Genomic DNA, 19,757 nt, shown 5'->3' on the forward strand with positions numbered 1-19,757 from the left:
TATCACATTACATTTAGCCTCTGGAAAACTCCACTGTACACTCAAGAAAGAAAGAGAGCAACAAAAGGAAATAAGATCATAACATCTTAGTATTATTATGGAAATAGTTTTGACCTTGTGGATCTCCCTAGGGACCTCCAGGGCTCCCCGCACTTGGCATCAAAGCCCAGCTCTTTAACATAGTAGCTCTGTCAGACATGTCACAGCTCAGACATGTCACAGCTCTGACAGAGCTACTATGCTGAAGAGCTGGGCTTTGACGCAAAGTCTTTTTTAGCCCAGCAGATTTCTGTTGTTGTTATTTTGTTTCCTCACTATTACCAGAAAATAAAACATTTAGGCAACAAGGAAAAAGATGCTAACTAAACTTCCTCCTAGTTGACCCAATTAGACACAAATGAATGCTTACTGATCTGGAAGAATGGCTTCTTCATCCAAAGAAAACTTTCCTTGAATCCCATGACATAGTTCAGGTGGTACACCCACTGGCTGTGGAAAAATGCATTCCTGATTCTATATCCAAAAGAATGGAAATCAGGGACTCAAACACATACTTGGACACCGATGTTTACAGTAGCATTATTCTTAATAGCCAGAAAGTGGAAGCAACCCAAGTTCTCATCAACAGATGAATGGATAAACAAAATGGCGTATGTACACAAAATGGAGTATTATTCAGCCATAAAAGGAATGAAATTCTGACACATGCTACAACATGGATGTACCCTGAATACATTATGCTAAGTGAAATAAGCCAGACACAAGAGGACAAATACTGCATGATTCTACTTATATGAGGTACCAAGAAGAGGCAAATTCATAGGGACAGCAAATAGAAGAGAGATTACTAGAGGCTGGGAGGAGCGGAGAAGGGAGAAGTATTGTTTAATATTGTTTAATGGGTATACAGTTTCTATCTGGGAAGATGAAAAAGTTCTGGAAATGGATAGCGGTGATGGTTGCACAACATGGTGAATGGACTTAATGCCACAGAATTTTATATACTTAAAAACAGTTAAAATGGTAAATTTTTTTTCTACTTTACCAAAAATTTTTAAATGCATTCTCAATTAATTAACCAAATAATTAACTAACTGAAAACACTTCATGATGGCAAAAAAGACCATATCTCTGTGGAACCTGTCTGATACAGCTCTAAAACGAAGTCGTGCAGTGGGTGATGTTTCCCCACAAATAAGACATCGCCTCCAAGACTATTTCTTCTAGCTGGGGGAAAGGAAGAAAAGAATAAAGATCTAACCATTATACCTACAAAAGCAACTTTTATGAGAGTAAAATAGGAAGCACCTAAATTTTAAAAACTTAATTATAAAGTTTACAAAAAATAATAGACCTAAATGTGTGATGCATCTCTGTAGAAGAAACAAAGCTTTGACAATAAAGTTTCGAAGATCAATGACTATCAGAAAAAATTATCCCTAAAAGATACCTGAATATAGTCTTGCAAGATAAGGGACAAAGTTTTCTTATTTATACAGAACTTAATTTCTTACTATAAGAAACATATAGACATTCTCTGAGGAAATACAAATAAATTGCATCATCTAATAACAAAGATTATTCTATGGATGGTTCATAATTATTTCTATAGGTTTATTATACTAGTATTAAATAAATTTTCCAACAAAGCCCAGCTTTACAATTTCCCAATACTTTTAACTGTCAGTCTTAACGACAAAATGCCACTTTTTGTGTAAAATAACATTTCAAGTTAGCAATATGAGGGCAAATGCTTTTGTTTCAACCTAACCTTTCAAGCAAAGTTATTGTTATTTGGTGGGGATGAAGGGAAGAAGGGAGATGGAGGAAATTAATAATACCCTCCCAACATGCAAAAATACTTTTGTGTATGCATATTATACAAGAATCAAAGTCTTGGGCCTGCCGGGTGCTGTAGTGGTTAAATTAGCACACTCCACTTTGGTGGCCCAGGGTTTCACAGTTTCGGATCCTGGGCGCAGACCACCACTTATCAAGCCATGCTGTGGCAGGTGTCCCACGTATAAAGTAGAGGAAGATGGGCACGAATGTTAGCTCAGGGCCAATCGTGCTCAGCAAAAAGAGGAGGACTGACGACAGATGTTAGCTCAGGGTTAATCTTCCTCACCAAAAAAAAAACAAAAGAATCAAAAAGTCAGAAGATATTCTTGAAGTATTGCTTTTTAATAAATTTAACAAACACTTGTAAGTTAAAAATTTTATTTAATTACTATGCAACTTATGGATAGTAAATTTTAAGAAGCAAAGTTAACTTTTGTCATAAAGAAGTAAAATCAATGATTTATGCTTCCTTTATGGGAAATTTGACAAATGAAAAAAAAGGTCTAATTTTACAAGGAAATGTAAAGTCTCTATTACACAGACTCAATGTCGACCAAGTGGAAGTATGATTCTTACTCTCTTCTGGAGTGAGGTCTGGGTATACCTCTTCTAGGGCAGCTCGCAGCCTTCGCTCATCCACGAACGGCAACAGAGCAACACCTTGGGGAGACAAATGCACACCAAGCAGCCCAGCTATTAGGATCACCTAAATTTCAACTACTGTTGGTCCATATAAACATTTCTAGTAGAATTTCCCTGCTGATATAAAAACATTTTGGAAATGAACTCTATTTAGCCAAATTTCAGATAGAAATACTTCCCCGTTGTGGTAGAAGAAAAAATTCTATTTGTTTTCCATCTTTAAAAGGGTTCATATGGAAAACCACGTTTGCTGAATCTTTACTCTGTGATGACAAAATTTTTAAATTAAATGAACAAGTGGCCACCTGGACACCGGTCTATGTTCTCACCTTACTTATTTACTAGGATGCCTTCGGGCAAGCCAGTAATCTCCTAAGGGCTTGAGCATATCCCTTTATCTTTCTAGGACTTGGTTTCTTCTTTTGTAAAAAGAGATCATTCAACCAAAATACTCAGAAGGTCTGTTCAACTGGAATATGTAGAATGTCTCTTTCAGCTCTAAAATTGCATAGTATTCTGTTTACATTTTAAAACCTAATAATTAGGGCCGGCCCCGTGGCTTACTGGTTAAGTGCACGCGCTCTACTGCTGGCGGCCCGGGTTCGGATCCCGGGCGCGCACCGACACACCGCTTCTCCGGCCATGCTGAGGCCGCATCCCACATACAGCAACTAAAAGGCTGTGCAACTATGACATACAACTATCTACTGGGGCTTTGGGGAAAAATAAATAAATAAATAAAATTATTTAAAAAAAAAAAACCTAGGGGCCGGCCCGGTGGCGCAAGCGGTTAAGTGCGCGCGCTCCGCTGCGGGGCCCGGGGTTCGCTGGTTCGGATCCTGGGCGCGCACCGACACACTGCTTGGCAAGCCATGCTGTGGCGGCGTCCCATATAAAGTGGAGGAAGATGGGTACAGATGTTAGCCCAGGGCCGTCTCCCTCAGCAAAAAAAGAGGAGGATTGGCGGATGTTAGCACAGGGCTGATCTCCTCACCAAAAAAAAAAAAAAAAAAGAGAGAGAAAAAAAAAAAACCTAATAATTTATATACAAAAAATTTTTAGACTTGTTTAAATAACTTTCTCCCCGGGAGGGCATGTAGAATAGTGGCTGTTCATTTTTAGGCTGAAAACTGTCCTCGGGAGTGTGCTGGAATTAAGGTCATTATTTGGACCTACACGCATAATTTTCAAAGAATCACACTGGAATACAATTATCTATTACTACAAAAACATGCAAAGTTATTGAAGCATATATATATTCTGCTGTATATTATTATATATATTATAAATAGTATTTTGGCTAAATAAAAATTTTAAGATAAATAACGAGGAATGCTGACTAGAGCTAAATAATTTTGAAACTACTGCCACTCAAAACTGCTGTATTTGTGACTGTTCCCCTTAAAATGATGAGAAATGAAAGGTTTCCAAAGTTGTCTTTAAATTATTTAGCTACCATATTTTCAAAATTAGGAAACATGTTCAATTTGACTACCTAGTAGGGGAATATATAGATTTTTTAAAGTTAAAAAGAAACTAGGTTCTAGTGTGAATTCTGAAGGTCCAAAAAGTGATTTCAAGGATTATTAACATCCATCATCTGAGTAAGGCTATTTATCCATTACCGGTAAACACTTATGTAGAAAAAACCTAGGCAGTGGTCAAGTTTTATTTAGTCATACACTTAACAAAATCTGTATCATGCAAAACTACATTATCTAGCTTTTGTTTTCTACCTACTAGATTTAGGATTTAAACAAATCATCAGAAAGACTTTCCTTCAATATCAACTCCAGAATCTTACTCCAAACAGTAAGCAACCTGCAGTGCTAATGACAGCAATAAGGTTATTAAGCTAAAATCAGTCTTCCTGGCCAGGGTAGGAAGGAGTGTCTTACACCCAGATGTGATGACGGTCGTGCCTGAGAGGGAGCTGACAGTAACAATGGCAACAGCAGCTACTCTTTCCTACTTTTTTCCCACTGATTTACCATGTTACACGCATTAGCTCATTCAATCCTCTCAACAACACAGAGGCAGCCCAAGCAGTGGTAATACTTAGGTAAACACAGTGGCCATGCTCTCCAGGTTCAGATCTCAGTGCTGCCACTGTGTGACTTTGATCAAATTACTTAAATTCTCTGTTTATGTAGAAAATACAGCATTTGAAATGACTATGCTATATTCCTTTAATACATACTAAGCAAATATTATGAAAACACAACATTGCAAAAACATATGTTCCATAAATGTTGAAAAAGTACCCAGATATATTTTATCTTCTATCATTTTAAGATGTACTCAACTTGGGCCGGCCCCGTGGCTTAGCGGTTAAGTGCGCGCGCTCCGCTACTGGCGGCCTGGGGTTCGGATCCCGGGCGCGCACCGACGCACTGCTTCTCCGGCCATGCTGAGGCCGCGTCCCACATACAGCCACTAGAAGGATGTGCAACTATGACATACAACTATCTACTGGGGCTTTGGGGGAAAAATAAAAAAATTAAAAAAAAAAATTAAAAAAAAAATAAGATGTACTCAACTTAGACAAGAACTCACTTAGACAAGAACTTACTTATTATCATGACTTCCGATAAGTTTTAAAGACATATGCAGAAATGACTATCTCCTAATAGTACTAAATTTTATCTCAAGAAAGATGTGTTCTTGCTACAGTCTAATAAATAAAAATATTTATATAACATATAAAAATATAGAAATATTAAAGGTCTGAGTTTAAACCCATCCTAAAATTCATCTGGAATCTCAAGAGACCCCAAATAGCCAAAACAATCTTAAAAAATAAAAATAAAGTTGGAGGACTCCCACCTCCTGATTTCAAAACTTACTACAAAGATACAGTAATTAAAACAGTTCGGTACTGACTGGCACAAGAACAGACATATTGACCAAGTGAATAGAGAGCCCAAAAATAAACCCTCACATACATGGTCAAATGACTTTCAACAAGGGTGCCAAGACCATTCAATGGGGTAAGGGCAGTCTTTTCAACAAATGGTGCTGGGAAAATGGACATCCACACACAAAAGAATGAAATTAGACCCTTACTTTATACCATATACAAAAATGAACTCAAGATGGATCAAAGACCTAAATGTAAGCTAAAACTAGAAAACTCTTAGAAGAAAACAGGGAGGAAGCTTCATGACATTGGATTTGGCAATGATTTCTTGGATATGACATCAAAAGCACAGGCAACCACCACCAAACAACACAACAAAAATTAGACTTCATCAAAATTAAAAACTTTTGTGCATCAAAGGACACTATCAACAAAGTGAAAAGACAACCCACACAATGGGAGAAAATACATGCAAATCATATATCTGATAAGAGATTAGTGTCCAGAATATATAAAGTATTCCTACAATACAACAAAAACCCAATTCAAAAATAGGCAAGGGACTTGAATAGATATTTCTCCAAAGAAGAGACAGAAATAGCCAATAAGCACATGAAAAAAAGGTTCAACATCACTAATCATTAGGAAAACAGAAAGCAAAAACACAGTGATCACCACTGCACACCCATTAGGATGGCTACTATCAAAAAACAGAAAATAACAAATCTTGGCAAGGATGTGGAGAAACTCTAACTGTCGTGCATTGCCTTCCTTTTCCTCTGGATGATTTATACTACATTGATATACTCAGCAAGTCATCTGCATGCTTATATATTTACTTATTTATTTAAAAAATCCAGGCAAGGATTTATTTAACAAACACTTACATAAATATATTTACTTATTTATGTATTTATATTATTACTTTACTGCCTCCCATTCTCCTATGTCTCTTCTCCTTCCAGTTTAATCAAAACATCCTCCACAAAACATGTTCAAAAACAACCTAAGGCCCCAATCCACTTACATATAACAAAATATGACCACAGACCACAACACTTACACAACCCCAATCAATAGGCTGCAATTCTCATTATCATTCCATTAAGGTAATATGAAATTTCTGTTACTACATAACCAAAACTCAACCCTAAAATCTCATAAAATAATGATTTTCAATTTATAAATTATTATTTATCCCCCTTTGTGCCACAATTCTCTTTGAGTCATTTTACTGGTCATCTGCATCACAGGGAATAATAAAGGAAAAAGAGTGAAAACATGATTTTACCAAACTGCTTATTATCCTACAAAAATATATGGTGGAAGAAAAGGTTAAAATAATTTGCTGAAAGGGGCTTAGGTGTGAAATAATCGTTGGCTCACTGTGTGAGAGACTTCTCCACTGTGTTTTACATTCAGTCATCATCACACATTTGGTGAGTGATAAACAGTACCTTAAATTTAGTACTAATTTTATATTGTCATTCTTACAAAATCTGTGAACAGAAGGAATGAGAAAATAGATATGTAAATAATAAATAAACTTTAAGTAATGATTCATGCCAAGTATTTAAACGAAATTTCTAATACTTTTTTCAAAAGTTTCCATGGAGTATAAGTGAATCTCCACGTGGACACTTCATGTTTCTACAACTCTCAGCAACCTCACAAGGTGTCAATGAGCTACTGATGGAAGGAGCATGTCCCACATCCCATTAATTAATCACAAAGGAGACAAAAGATATAATCATTAATCTATTTCAACTCAATTTACTGTTTATCAAAATGCTACTATTAAAATTACTGTTAATCATTGCTAATCCCAGGTTAGATGAAAAAATATCAAAATTTCACATATAATCTTTAAAATACTTATCTTTTACAGAAATTCTTTCATCCCATAAATCATGTCTGCTTACAGTTTACCAAAAGGAGAAAATTATTTTAACAAAAAGTAATAATGTCTAAATTTTACCTTGCCAGGCATATTTCTTCCCATTTAAATCAACAGCAAAATCTTCAGGGTAGAAGTCAATTATACTAGAATCCTGTATCAGGGAGAAAAGCAAAGATTCAAAACAAAAGTCACATATTTCTGTTATAAAGAATTTGATACAACTTTCATTCAAGTTATCAGGCCTGATAAGAAAATGAAGTTTCACTCCTTTTAAAAAATGTTATTAAGATATCAGGTCACTAATCCCGGGCCTAGTAAAAACAAAATTAACAATTTTATTTTAAAAGATGAAAATAAAAAGGCCTTATTATAAAAGAATTTTAGAACTGACGACTGTGGGCCCAAGACAGTGAAGAGTTTATTAACTCTAATAATTCCTACTTCTCAGCTGGGTGTCACTCTTTCTAGCTAGGACACAAAACACACGCAGCGGTGACTGCAGGTAAACCAGCCTTCATGCTCTGGTACCCACCACACATGGCTGGAACCAATAAAAATAATGACTCACAGGTATGCTGAGAACAAAATGACTGTTATAAGAATTTCTCCCAAACACACATCAATTTTATTTACTGGGTAGGGTACTGATGGCCAAGGAAAGCAGGGAAAAAAAAGTAGCAAAAAATATACAGAAGAATCCAAATACTTTTACTTTGTTTCTGGACTTCACTATTGTAACTATAAGATGCAAAAGCAATTGTGACTAGTGCTAGCAAAATGTACGACAAAAATCCAGTTATCAACACACTCAAAAACTAAGACACTCACAGGATCACTCATGAGCTTCCGCCACGATGGAGGCAGGAAGTTACCACTTGCAGCTGGAAAAACTCCCATAAGTTGTTCCAGTGGTTTAAACTGCAAGAAAGAAAAAACGTTTAAGATAAGACACAATTTTTATCTAAGCCAAAATTCTACAAATGTTATGGCTCTAAATACTCAAGCTTACCGGTTTAGTACCCTTCTCAAAATCAGAAGGCATGTCTGCAATACCTTCAAAGTCTGCAGCAAATGGTGCACAATGAAATGGATAATACCACTTCCAGGAAGCACAGCCCTAAAATCAGTAAAAACAAACAAAAAACAACAACAAAAACAAATCTATGTTAATGATGGACACGGTAAAAACAAAAAAATTAAACTATCAACATATAATATTTTACTGATAAAACATATGACTTCTGGTATACATTCCATATATTAATTTTTTTCCATGAGTCCTAAAAGATGTTTGGATTAAATCTAAACTTTTACTTCGTATCAACGGCTCCTTGATTTAAAAAATACTGCAAAGCCTCTTTAATAATCAGTAGTTAATACCAAACTTTATATTAACAAACACAATTTGGTGAAGGTTTTTATCCTTAAAATGTGTTTGGTGACATTTCTTTCCAACTCGAGAGCTGCTATCATCCCATAAAATGAAGAACAACTGCAGCTGACACTCACTGAGTGTACAGGTGGGTAAGGGACATCACTAGAAGAGTGACTGAGAGTAAAAGAGCCCAAAGTTTCATTTTACAATTCCCTATTATATTTTCATGTGACAACTTTCTCTTTACTTTAAAAATATTTAAGTAAACCAAGCAAAAAGAAAAAACAGTAAGTTATACTCAAAGAAAAGAGAAGCCTTCCTGAAATGAGTTTTGACTCTGCACCTAGTGAATTAAAATCCTGAGGGTCAGAGCCGGCCCAGTGGCACAGCAGTCAAGTTCACACGTTCCACTTCAGTGGCCCAGGGTTCGCCGGTTTGAATCCTGGGCTCGGACCTACTCATCGCTCATCAAGCCATGCTGAGGCGGTGTCCCACATACAAGAACCAGAAGGATTTACAACTAGGATATACAACTAGGTACTGGGAGCTTTGGGGAGAAAAATGTTGAGGGTCGGAGTAAAACACGAAATGAGAATATTTTACAATTGATACTTAGTGTATTAAATTACTTTCTACTTTCCAACAAACTTCACCTATTCCCAAGTCACATCAAATTTGCTTCACTCCCCAAGCACGAAACCAGGTATTATCAGTGCTACAATCCCCTATATGTCCGCCTAATCTCTCACCAATCTGACATCTCATTTTCAAAAGCTTTAAGTCAGATACAGATTACTCCAATGAGAATGCACTTCATGTAACATCACTACTCTATATGGAGGAAATGGTATCCTTCAAATTCCTTTCAAATTCTTACCAGTTATTTTCCAGGCTTTTGTCCTTTGTTCAGTCATTTAGCAACTGTGTATTAGTTACTCTGTTATTTTTTATTCCAATTAAACAAAACAATAAACTTTAATAATTTTAAAGACCAAGTACTGTCAACCACACTATTTAATGCTGAAATTCTTTAGCATAACAAAAATTAGCTTCGTTTATATATTAACACCTAAGGAGCTTCAAAGGCTTTACAAACAAATCTTATTTAAAGTAATGAATTTCTTTATAGGAAGCTTGAAAATATGAGTCTGGGTTCAATTTCAGAATATAGCTCAACAACACACACTATTATAGAAATAACTATTTTCTTAAAATGATTAACTAGAGATTTAGAGGAAAATATTCATTTTGTACCTGGTAATAATATCAAAGAACCCAGCAGAGCCCTTCAACGTAATACTGTACAACTTTACGACAGAATTTGTCATTAGCTGCATCAACGTCAAATTTGTTCTTGTAGTACCGCTGCTTCCAACCAGCTTCCCAAAGCCTAAAAATCAGGCAAAGCCAGTTCATGTTGAATTCATACACTTTCAGTAACTAGCTACCAATTTATCATCCAAATCAATTTATACTTAATATTCAGGTAAAATGTAAATAAGTTAAACAGTAATATTAACATAGCTTCATTTAATTATTTCTAAAAAGTCCACTTTCACAGGATTTATTATCAACTTAAAGATAGTTAAACGTTAAAAACTCAAACACTGATTCTAGAAAGATCATTACAAAACTACAGTAAAAAAAAAGAGAATAACCATTTATTAAAGTAGATACACAACACTTGTTTGCTCAGATTTTCATACTGTTTTACATGTTTTTTTGATTGTAGAACAATTCTACAACTACATTTGAAGATGCAAATACTGAAGATATTTTATATAGTTCAAGTTCCTCAGTTTGTTAAAGTATATCTAAATTACACAAAGAAAGTCAACTAAATTACTTTTTTGAAAAAGAATAATCTAGAAGCCAGGCAGAAATTATGTATATACCTACTCTCCCTATCCTTGGGCCTTCTCCCTCATTCAGCAAAGCGTTGTTGGCATAAGTGAAGGACACGGACACACACACACACACACACGTTCTGGTAAAACTTAGAAGGAGGTCATCAATTCACTAAATTTTCATTAATCACTGAAAATACAATGTGAAAAACCACATTTTCACTCAAAGTATATTTTTTTATTTTTTTAAGTACTCATTTCTCAATCTCTGAAAGATTTAAAGATGCCAAAGAATACTAAAAAAAAATCAAGAACGATCAAGAACGTCAGGATGATTCTCCATTAAGGGCTCTTTTCCACCATGTGCCAGATCTTACTAATTAATTGCAGTCATGTTTCAGAATACACTTTATCAATTTTTTTTATTTATTTTTTTTTTGAGGACGATCAGCCCTGAGCTAACATCCAATGCCAATCCTCCCCCTTTTTGCTGTGGAAGATTGGCCCTAGGCTAACATCCATGCCCATCTTCCTTTACTTTATAGGGGATGCCGCCACAGCATGGGTTGACAAGCGGTTGAACCTGTGAACCCCAGGCCGCCGAAGCGGAGTGTGCACACTTAACTGCTGTGCCACCGTGCCGGCCCCTACACCATACCAATTTTAACTTTGCCCTCACGCAAAAGATTTACAGAACATCAATTAGGAGAAATATCTCCTATCCATAATGTTGAATATCACTATTTTACAGAAACTATTAATGAAATAAATGCTAAGAACTCCAAGCATTTCTTGATAGAAGCAATTCTACTTTGATTATCTTCAGCACCAAAATTAAACAATAAAGTACTAAAAAAATCAAGTTAACTATTAAGCTGATATTGACCATGATGGCTACATGGTAAAACAAAAAATATACTCCAAGAGTTGCAGAAGCAGAGGATAAAAACTCAGATCAGGTAAATGCTCAATCACAAGTCACCACAGATCTCTGAATCTGACATCAAAAGATGTTGGGAAAATACAGAACCAGACATCACACTTCTGAAGTTTCTAATCATAAATACAAACACATCATCCACGTCCTATAAAAGAAGCATGAGCTGTGAACCACTACTGTTTAACTTTGAAATAAATCATTTTGCAAAATTCTAAATGAGTTACAATTATTGAGGTTGTTGGCCCTTTGCACTTGAGCCCAGGGTTCAAATCCAGATTTAATCACACAAGAAGCTGTTAAATCTTATTATATAATGATCTCAAACTTCTGTATAAATTAAAGAATCCAATTTTCCTATTATAAATTTTAAGTATATAGCTAATGGGAAACTTCTCTGTCATGAAATATAGTTGTGCATATGCAAGTTCGTGGTTTTTAAAAATACATTTATCTCTTAACCAAAAGCTTTTTGCATATTTCATTTTAAAGAAGAAACTTTTCAATTGAGATGATTAAAACAAACTATATCAAGTAACCAAATGTAACAACTTTCTGGGTTAAGCAGCTTGAAAATTTAATCTCATAACAGTAACATTCAGATCACATAGAGCTAAACACCTCATGTCTAGCCGATCTAGTGCCTGGTCTCAGAGGGAAAAGCGGCTTGGAGGACGAAAACCAGCATGCATACTAATCTAGATACTTAGGTTTAACAGCTATAGCTTACACATCTAACTGGAATTTACTGACTACCCTAACCCTCCACATTAATTACTGGTGGATAAAAAGATCACAGGCAAGCATCTGAAGGCACTGCTGCTCTAAGCTAAACAGCATTAATTAGACGGCGTCTATTTCAGCAATTTGCTAACAAAGTGCCACCAAAAAATGGCTTCACCTGACGTTATCCTCTGGTTCAGGTTCACTGTCACTGTCTTCTGCTTTTCGCTTAATTCCTCCTATCGGAGACGGGCCATCAGACGTGAAACTCGTATTACGAGATAGTGAAGGACTCTGTAGACAATTATGACATTATAGAGGAAAGATTTAATTATTCATTTCACATAAGAAGTTACATCCAACTACTGTTACCACCATGCTTCACAGTAATACATTTTTTTTAAAGCTATTAAATAGATATGGTAAATATATTTAGAAAGTATAAAGACTGATCTTGGCCTACTCCACCTCTCCAAAAAAGAATAATATAGTACCAAGCCTCCTATGCTTAAACTCAAAAGAATTTGAACATTAGGGTAAAAACTGCTTCAGAAGAAATAAGAAAAACTTAATTTCATAGATTTTTTTTTTTTAATTATAGGACTTGAACATTTTTTTTCTTTGGTGCTTCCCTCGTGTTATGAATTTGTGATCACTTTCCACCAATTAACTAACAAAGCTCTAAGGGGAAAAATATGTATATATGTATATAAATTAATACATAAAATAATGCTGGTGAGAATAAAGTTAGATGTAAGTGGTTCAACCTAGTACAACCATTCTAGAAAGCAACAGTTTAATGAGACTCCGCCAGATATCTGTTAAACTATTTTATACATGTTGTTTTAAAATTCATTGTACAAATAAAATCTATTAGTCATCTTAGAAAAATGCAGCTTTTATTATTATTTCAAAGACTTGGATACCACTTTAAATTTACCATTATCTTTCCTTTGTACCTAACTCAATGAACATAGTAGCACCCTAAAGTATTTTAATATTTAACTTAAAAATTAGGGGCATCTTGGTGGCACAGTGGTTAAGTTCACACACTCCGCTTCAGCGGCCCGGGGTTCACAGGTTCAGATCCCGCGCGCACACCTACACATCACTCAGCAAGTCATGCTGTGATGGCATCCTACATACAAAATAGAGGAGGATGGGCATGGATGTTAGCTTAGGGCCAAACTTCCTCAGCAAAAAGAGAAAGATTGACAACAGACGTTAGCTCAGAGCCAATCTTTCTCACACACACACACACACACACACACACACACACACACAGACAAAAATTAAAATGTTCTGCAACTTTAATGTTAAATGACCAAAAACCGAAGTGGCAGAAAATGTTTTCATGGTAAAGTTTTTCTTCTGTTATTCACAGTATATTAGATATTTCAAGTAAGTTATTTTTAAATCGAGAACTCAGGAGCCTATTTTAATGATACTGTAACTAAAACCTCAGCATGAAGGTAGTTCACACCAAAGGCCAAGAAAAGTTACAACAAAGCAAAACTATATTTCACATAGAGCTCACAACACTTTCCTTTAATAAATGTATAATATCAATTTTATTCATGATACTGTATGGCTAATACTATCAAAAAAAAAAAAAGAAAAGAAAAAAGAAAGCAGGGGCCAGCCCTGTGGCCTAGTGGTTAAGTTTGGGGCCCTCTGCTTCAGCGGCCCGGGTTCAGTTCCCAGACACAGACCTAAAACACTCGTTGGCAGCCACCTATATACAAAATAGAGGAAGATGGGCACAGATGTTAGCTTAGAGCAAATCTTCCTCAAGCAAAAAGAGGAAGATTAGCAACAGATGATAGCTTAGGGCCAATCTTCCTCACCAAAAAAACCCCCCCCAAAAAAAAAAAAACACAAACAATAAAAATAAATCCAGGAAGGCACTGTTGTACTTGGAGAATGAGATGGGTATTTTCAGGCAGACACATCTGAGTCTGAAATACCAAGTCCAACCTTTAATAGCTGTATGGCCTTGGGCAATTTATTTAACCTCTGTCAGCCTCAACTTCAAACAGGAATGATACTGTTCTATCTCTTTACAGGTTATAGCAAGGAGTAAATGCAACAATATATGTAAACCATCAAAGCTGCCTGCCTGGTGCATGGTGGTTAACCATTCAGGAAGTCATCCCTATTAGTTTTTAAACAACACTAATCCATTTGGATTAAATTAGGAGACTGATATTCCTATCAATCATCTAAGTACAGAGAAGTTGTAAACAAAGCAATCTTTCCCAAATTCACAAACAAGATATAAATTATCTTTAGACAACAAAAATAATATACCTTCAAGGGAAAAAAAAAAGAAAAGAAGTTGTTTGCTCTTTAATGCTAAATATCTGCTTCTCTTTTCTGCTCTATCTCTACTAACAAAAGTATTCAGAAATATTCTTTCCTAAACATACCAGAGTCATACCAATTCATTCAAATTTCTTTTTAAAAAGCTGTTTTTGCGATCAAAGTTTATTAAACTGAGAATGGTCGCAAATATAATGAAACTACACTTCAGAATGCAAAATTTAAAAACATATTTATGAGGAAACAGAAGCTATCTAATAAAACATTAACCATGTTGACCATCAGTAGATACCAGTCAAGCACTGGAGCCCAGCACACCCAAACAGCTCAGAAAAAATAACACAGCAAAAATGCATAACTGTAAAGGCTTCCTTTAAATAAACTGGTAATTTAGCTTCATGATTTCCTTAAATTCAACACATTCTAGATGAAAACTCCTCTATGCAAAGATTCCAGTAGAAATAACTGTGTCAAGGAGAATTAAGACAGGATCAAATAAGCAACCTAATCACCAATCTCCCCATTCCTATTCCCATGGCAGACATTATTAATCAATATAGTCTAATCCTGTGGAGCCTGAATATTGGAATCTTTCTCAAAGCAATCATAGCTGGCAAAGTTTAAACCTACCTGCCTCCCTGAGATTAAGAAAAAAGCATTTTATCATCAACGTGGTGTTAGCAATACTAGTCACTCTCAGTTCATTCTGTGAGGACGGTAGTCACTATAATCTTAAATGATGGACATCAGCTTTTTCCATTCTACACAAGCATCTCATTGCAAAACCTTTCACTGACTCTCCATATCCCACTCTGTTAATGGTGTAAGGAATAAGACAAGAAAGGAAAAACAGAACAAAAACACAACAGAAACCCCAGCCACTTCTCTCAGAAGACGCAAAATCTGTTTCCAAATTCCAAATCTAAGGTCCTAAAACGTCTAAGTGTGAATTTATGGGAATATAAATTCAACCAGTCTCATGATATGGCAAAAATTTCACATATAGGGTTGCCTTGTGATAAAGGATTTGAGCATCAATAGGATAACTATTAGAATAATGAAATTTAAATATCCCAACTTATGTAATCTCCTTGGATATATCATAGCAAAAGTTTACATAGGATACTGTACCTTATATAACATCTTTCCTCCCTCTACAACACTCTTTCTCTCGTGCCTACTAGCCTGAAATAAGCAATAGCTTTGATTACCTTTTGTCTGTGTACATTAGTTCACGGTCTGTTCCCTTACCCCTGCTGCTGCCCTGCCGGGTGCTCTGAGCTCATGGTCTGCTGCCATTACAGGAAGCTACTGAACAGAGCATAGCCTTGCTGGCTGAGATGATTTGCTTCTGCAGTCTGGATTACAACGTTCAAATAAGGAGGAATACCATGAGGCAAATCCATTCAGTTCCTGAGTTTATAAATAGGGAGCAACCAAGCCAGCCCTGATGGCCTAGTGGTTAAAGGTCGGCGTGCTCAGGGCTGGCCCTGTGGCTTAGCGGTTAAGTGCGTGCGCTCCGCTACTAGCGGCCCGGGTTCGGATCCCAGGCGTGCACTGACGCACTGCTTGTCCGGCCGTGCTGAGGCCGCGTCCCACATATAGCCACTAGAAGGATGTGCAACTATGACATACAACTATCTACCAGGGCTTTGGGGGAAAAAAAGAAAAGGAGGAGGATTGGCAATAGATGTTAGCTCAGAGCCGGTCTTCCTCAGCAAAAAGAGGAGGATTAGCACGGATGTTAGCTCAGGGCTGATCTCCCTCACAAAAAAGTTTGGCGCGCTCTGCTTTGGCAGCCCAGGTGTGGTTCCCGGACGCAGAACCACACCACTTGTCTGACAGTAGCCATGCTGAGGTGGCGGCTCACATAGAACTAGAAGGACTTATAACAAGAATATACAACTACGTACTAGGGCTTTGAGGAGGGGGAAAAAAAGAGGAAGACTGGCAACAGATGTTAGCTCAGGGCAAATCTTTCCCAGCAACAAAAAAAGAGCTCTAAAAAAAATGTGGATAATTAGAGCTACCTTAAAATATGTATTCAGATATATTCCACGTCTGAGTTGGAGAGTGAGAGTTTAGGCAGTGAGGAGTACCTGTATTTAACAAACTGAGGAATGCTATTCTGCAAAATGCCCATAACTGATCCCTGGGAGGAAAGGGGAAATACGGCAGCAAAACCACCCTCCTCTTGCTCTAGCTATGAGACATTTGGATGTCCTGTCATGCTTCTAGCACCATCACCACCCAGTATCTTTGGGGAAGCAGGAAGCACTGTGGCCCGACTGCATTAGAGAAACACTGCAGCCACTCAGCTATCCACATTTACATGTATGTTCTTTTCTTTCACATCATTTAGATATTTTCATATTAATAAGGATTTAACAGAGTTAAAAATATCTCAAGGCAAAAGAAATTGAGAAAAACTATAAAACAAAACAACTCCAGGCTAAGTGATAAAATTCACACACAACTGTAAGAGGCATCTGAAAGTCACCACTCTTCAATGCTACATAAAAATAAGTTACTTACAGAATTATTCTGCATCCTCATTTCATAGGCTGCTTGTCTCGGATTACTGGCTACTTGAGAACCTGGTGAATTTCTTGAACCCGAGGCATGAGGGGTTAATATTCCACCAGGAGTGAAAGCTGGTTGATCTCTCTAACATAAATGGAAATGAATGTAGAAATTAAAATTAAATCACAACACAGTTAGATGACAGGAAGAAATGAAGGCAATGGAAAAGAGTCCCTGCCGTAAGCTCTTTAAAGACGAAATGGATTTCCGTTAACATTACAGGGTTGTCTACAGTTTGATTTGATGGTAACTTACCCTGTAAACAATAGTCTGTAATATTTAATAACTCTGCTATAAAAGTACATATAATACACTTTTCTGATACATAGAAGCTATTCAAATCTCATTAGGTTATTCCCTTATGTTCACTTACAATTTCAAAACGCATTCAAGACACAATTTTAGGCAAATAAAGATAACTATTAAGGTAAAAAAATAAGCCAAGAGTTTGATTTATACTTAGGAAATACAACTTCTATTCATCCTTCACCTTGATGGAATTTAACTCTTTGTTTCCAATTAGTTAGAGCTATGATTATAGCTACAGTAGGTGACAGTCATGGCTGACTGATAAAAGATTTTTTAACAGACACTGACTGAAAGAAAATAATAATACATAAGGTAGAAATCAAACATGCCCTTCCCTATCTAAGTGGTTTTGAACCCACCTGCAACAATAAATAACTCTACTTTTCTCCCTTATAGGTTCCTGAAATTGCTCGATTCTAATAAAACATAATAATAAAAGGTAGTCCCCAAACTCTTGTTTAAAATCCAGTAAGGAAGACAAGAAAAACAAAAACTTAGGAAGTTAAGTGACTATAAAGTGTTATGCAATTAACTAAGCAAACAAATATCACAAGCGAGAAGCACTAGAGTTAAAAGGAAGGACTGCTCAACCTGGATTACAAGCGGAAGCAATAGGGAGGCCTCGTGGAAAATGTAAGATGGGAGGGAGCCGTGAAGTCAGAAACCCATTGAGAGGGACCAAACAAAGGCAATGCTCTGAGTCAGGAGGGACCTGGGATATTTAGAAGACAACTGGGGAAAAGCAGGGTGAGAACTTGACCAGATCATAGTATGCTCTGCACGCCAGACTAAGATAGAACTGGATTCTGCGGGAACTAAGGAGTCACTGGTAATTTCTGAGCAGAGAAACAACCAAGTTTCGAGTGTTGTGTTCTAGGAAGAGTAACCTGACAAGGATATAGACAGAGTGTAGTAACTTTCAAGAAGATACAAAGACCTAACTATTTTTATTACAAAAACAATACCCAATTACCGGAAAAAATTCAAATAGCTAAGTGCTACCCGGCCCCTCTGGCCCATCAAGTGTATCCCCTCAGACTCTAGAGCTTAGAAAGGACTTCTTTAAAACTGACACCAGCATTCTTTCTCCAGGTAAGAGGCAGCTGGGTAGACATTATGTCCCTAACAAACTACTGGATAAGGAATAAAAAGCTATCTTCCTCCCAAATTGTAAATGTATGTTATTGCCAATCTGATGAAATTAATTAAAACTCACCTTCATTCTTTCTCTTTTCTTTCTGTCGTCTTCTAAAACTGTCCTAAAAGTATAAAATCCACATATTCTGTCAAATAATTACACAAAAATGTAAGAGTTAAACATTACCAGGAATGATTTGGGAGACAAAGTTTTAAAGGAAGACCCCAGAAACGTAACTAATTAAACTAGGCAATGGACTATATGTTCAAAGTGTTGCTTATCAGAACTTTAGATAGACAGAGATCATTCTAAATTGAGTTTAGATACAATTTAATTATGCCTCTTAATTTTTTTCAGATATTTTTTGATATCATTTCAGGAAAGAATGCAAGAGTCATAACAAAGACCCTCTGTTTTACCCTGGAGCAAGTAGCCCACCAATACAGAGAAGATACAAATAAGTAACTCCCCACTTACTTTGGGCCACTCAAAGGCCTCCTTTACCCCAGAAAGCATTCCTCCCACGCCCAAGTTTCTGTGAGCATCAAGGCACTGAGACGACAGCTACGGTGGCCAGGGCTGCTGCTGTGGACTGAAACAGGGGCCAGCAGGTCCTGTACTGACTGTCATTCTACCAGCAGCTGCACTTCCATCACTTCCAAGTCAGTACTGCCACCTGCAATATAACACCCTATTGAGATCTGAACTTTGTGCTTTCTGCCAGGAGAGGGGCTGAATGCTGGACACATGGTGACTGACGACCTTAAAACCTCCTAAGACAGCAAAACCACCAATTTCTTTAATCAAGCTTTTGCCCCATCTTTAAACTTATCTAGGTCACCAATGACCCACAGACTGTGAAATCCATTACTCAGTTTTCAGTCCGTATCTGACCGTGACTCTTTCTTCTTGATCCGTGCTCTTCACTTGGCTTCCAGGACACTACACTCACCTGGTTCTCCTCTTTCACTCTTGCTGAATGCCTTCACTCCTCAACTTCCCAACACCTTAATATTGGCGTTCCTCTTCACCCAGTACTTGGACTCTCACTCTCATGGGAGTGATCATCCAGTCTCACGGCTTTAAACACCATCTACGTGCTGATGACTCCCCAGTGAGGACCTCTCCCCACTCAACATCTCCACTTGGGTGTACAAACTTCACATGCCCCAAATGGCATCCCCACCCCTAGCTTTGTACCTCCCAGTCTTCTTTATCACAGTAGCTCAGACCATTTTTCAATTGCTCAGACAAAATGCTTTGGAGTCATTCTTAATAG

The 19,757-nt window shown here is 36.8% G+C and overlaps 1 protein-coding gene across 1 annotated transcript in view; it reads right to left on the reverse strand.

Annotated features, from left to right (window-relative positions):
* Positions 1-1,105: 1,105 nt before the first annotated feature.
* LOC131402901 (5'-3' exoribonuclease 2-like) overlaps positions 1,106-19,757 on the reverse strand; it is a 47,664-nt gene continuing 29,012 nt past the window's right edge. Inside the window, 9 exon segments of the mRNA XM_058537378.1 lie at positions 1,106-1,227; positions 2,419-2,502; positions 7,323-7,395; positions 8,073-8,162; positions 8,254-8,361; positions 9,874-10,009; positions 12,305-12,420; positions 16,984-17,113; positions 18,553-18,599. Coding sequence (XP_058393361.1) covers positions 1,106-1,227; positions 2,419-2,502; positions 7,323-7,395; positions 8,073-8,162; positions 8,254-8,361; positions 9,874-10,009; positions 12,305-12,420; positions 16,984-17,113; positions 18,553-18,599 — 906 coding nt within the window.

Source organism: Diceros bicornis, unplaced genomic scaffold, assembly GCF_020826845.1.
Source record: "Diceros bicornis minor isolate mBicDic1 unplaced genomic scaffold, mDicBic1.mat.cur scaffold_333_ctg1, whole genome shotgun sequence".
Lineage (NCBI taxonomy): Eukaryota > Metazoa > Chordata > Mammalia > Perissodactyla > Rhinocerotidae > Diceros > Diceros bicornis.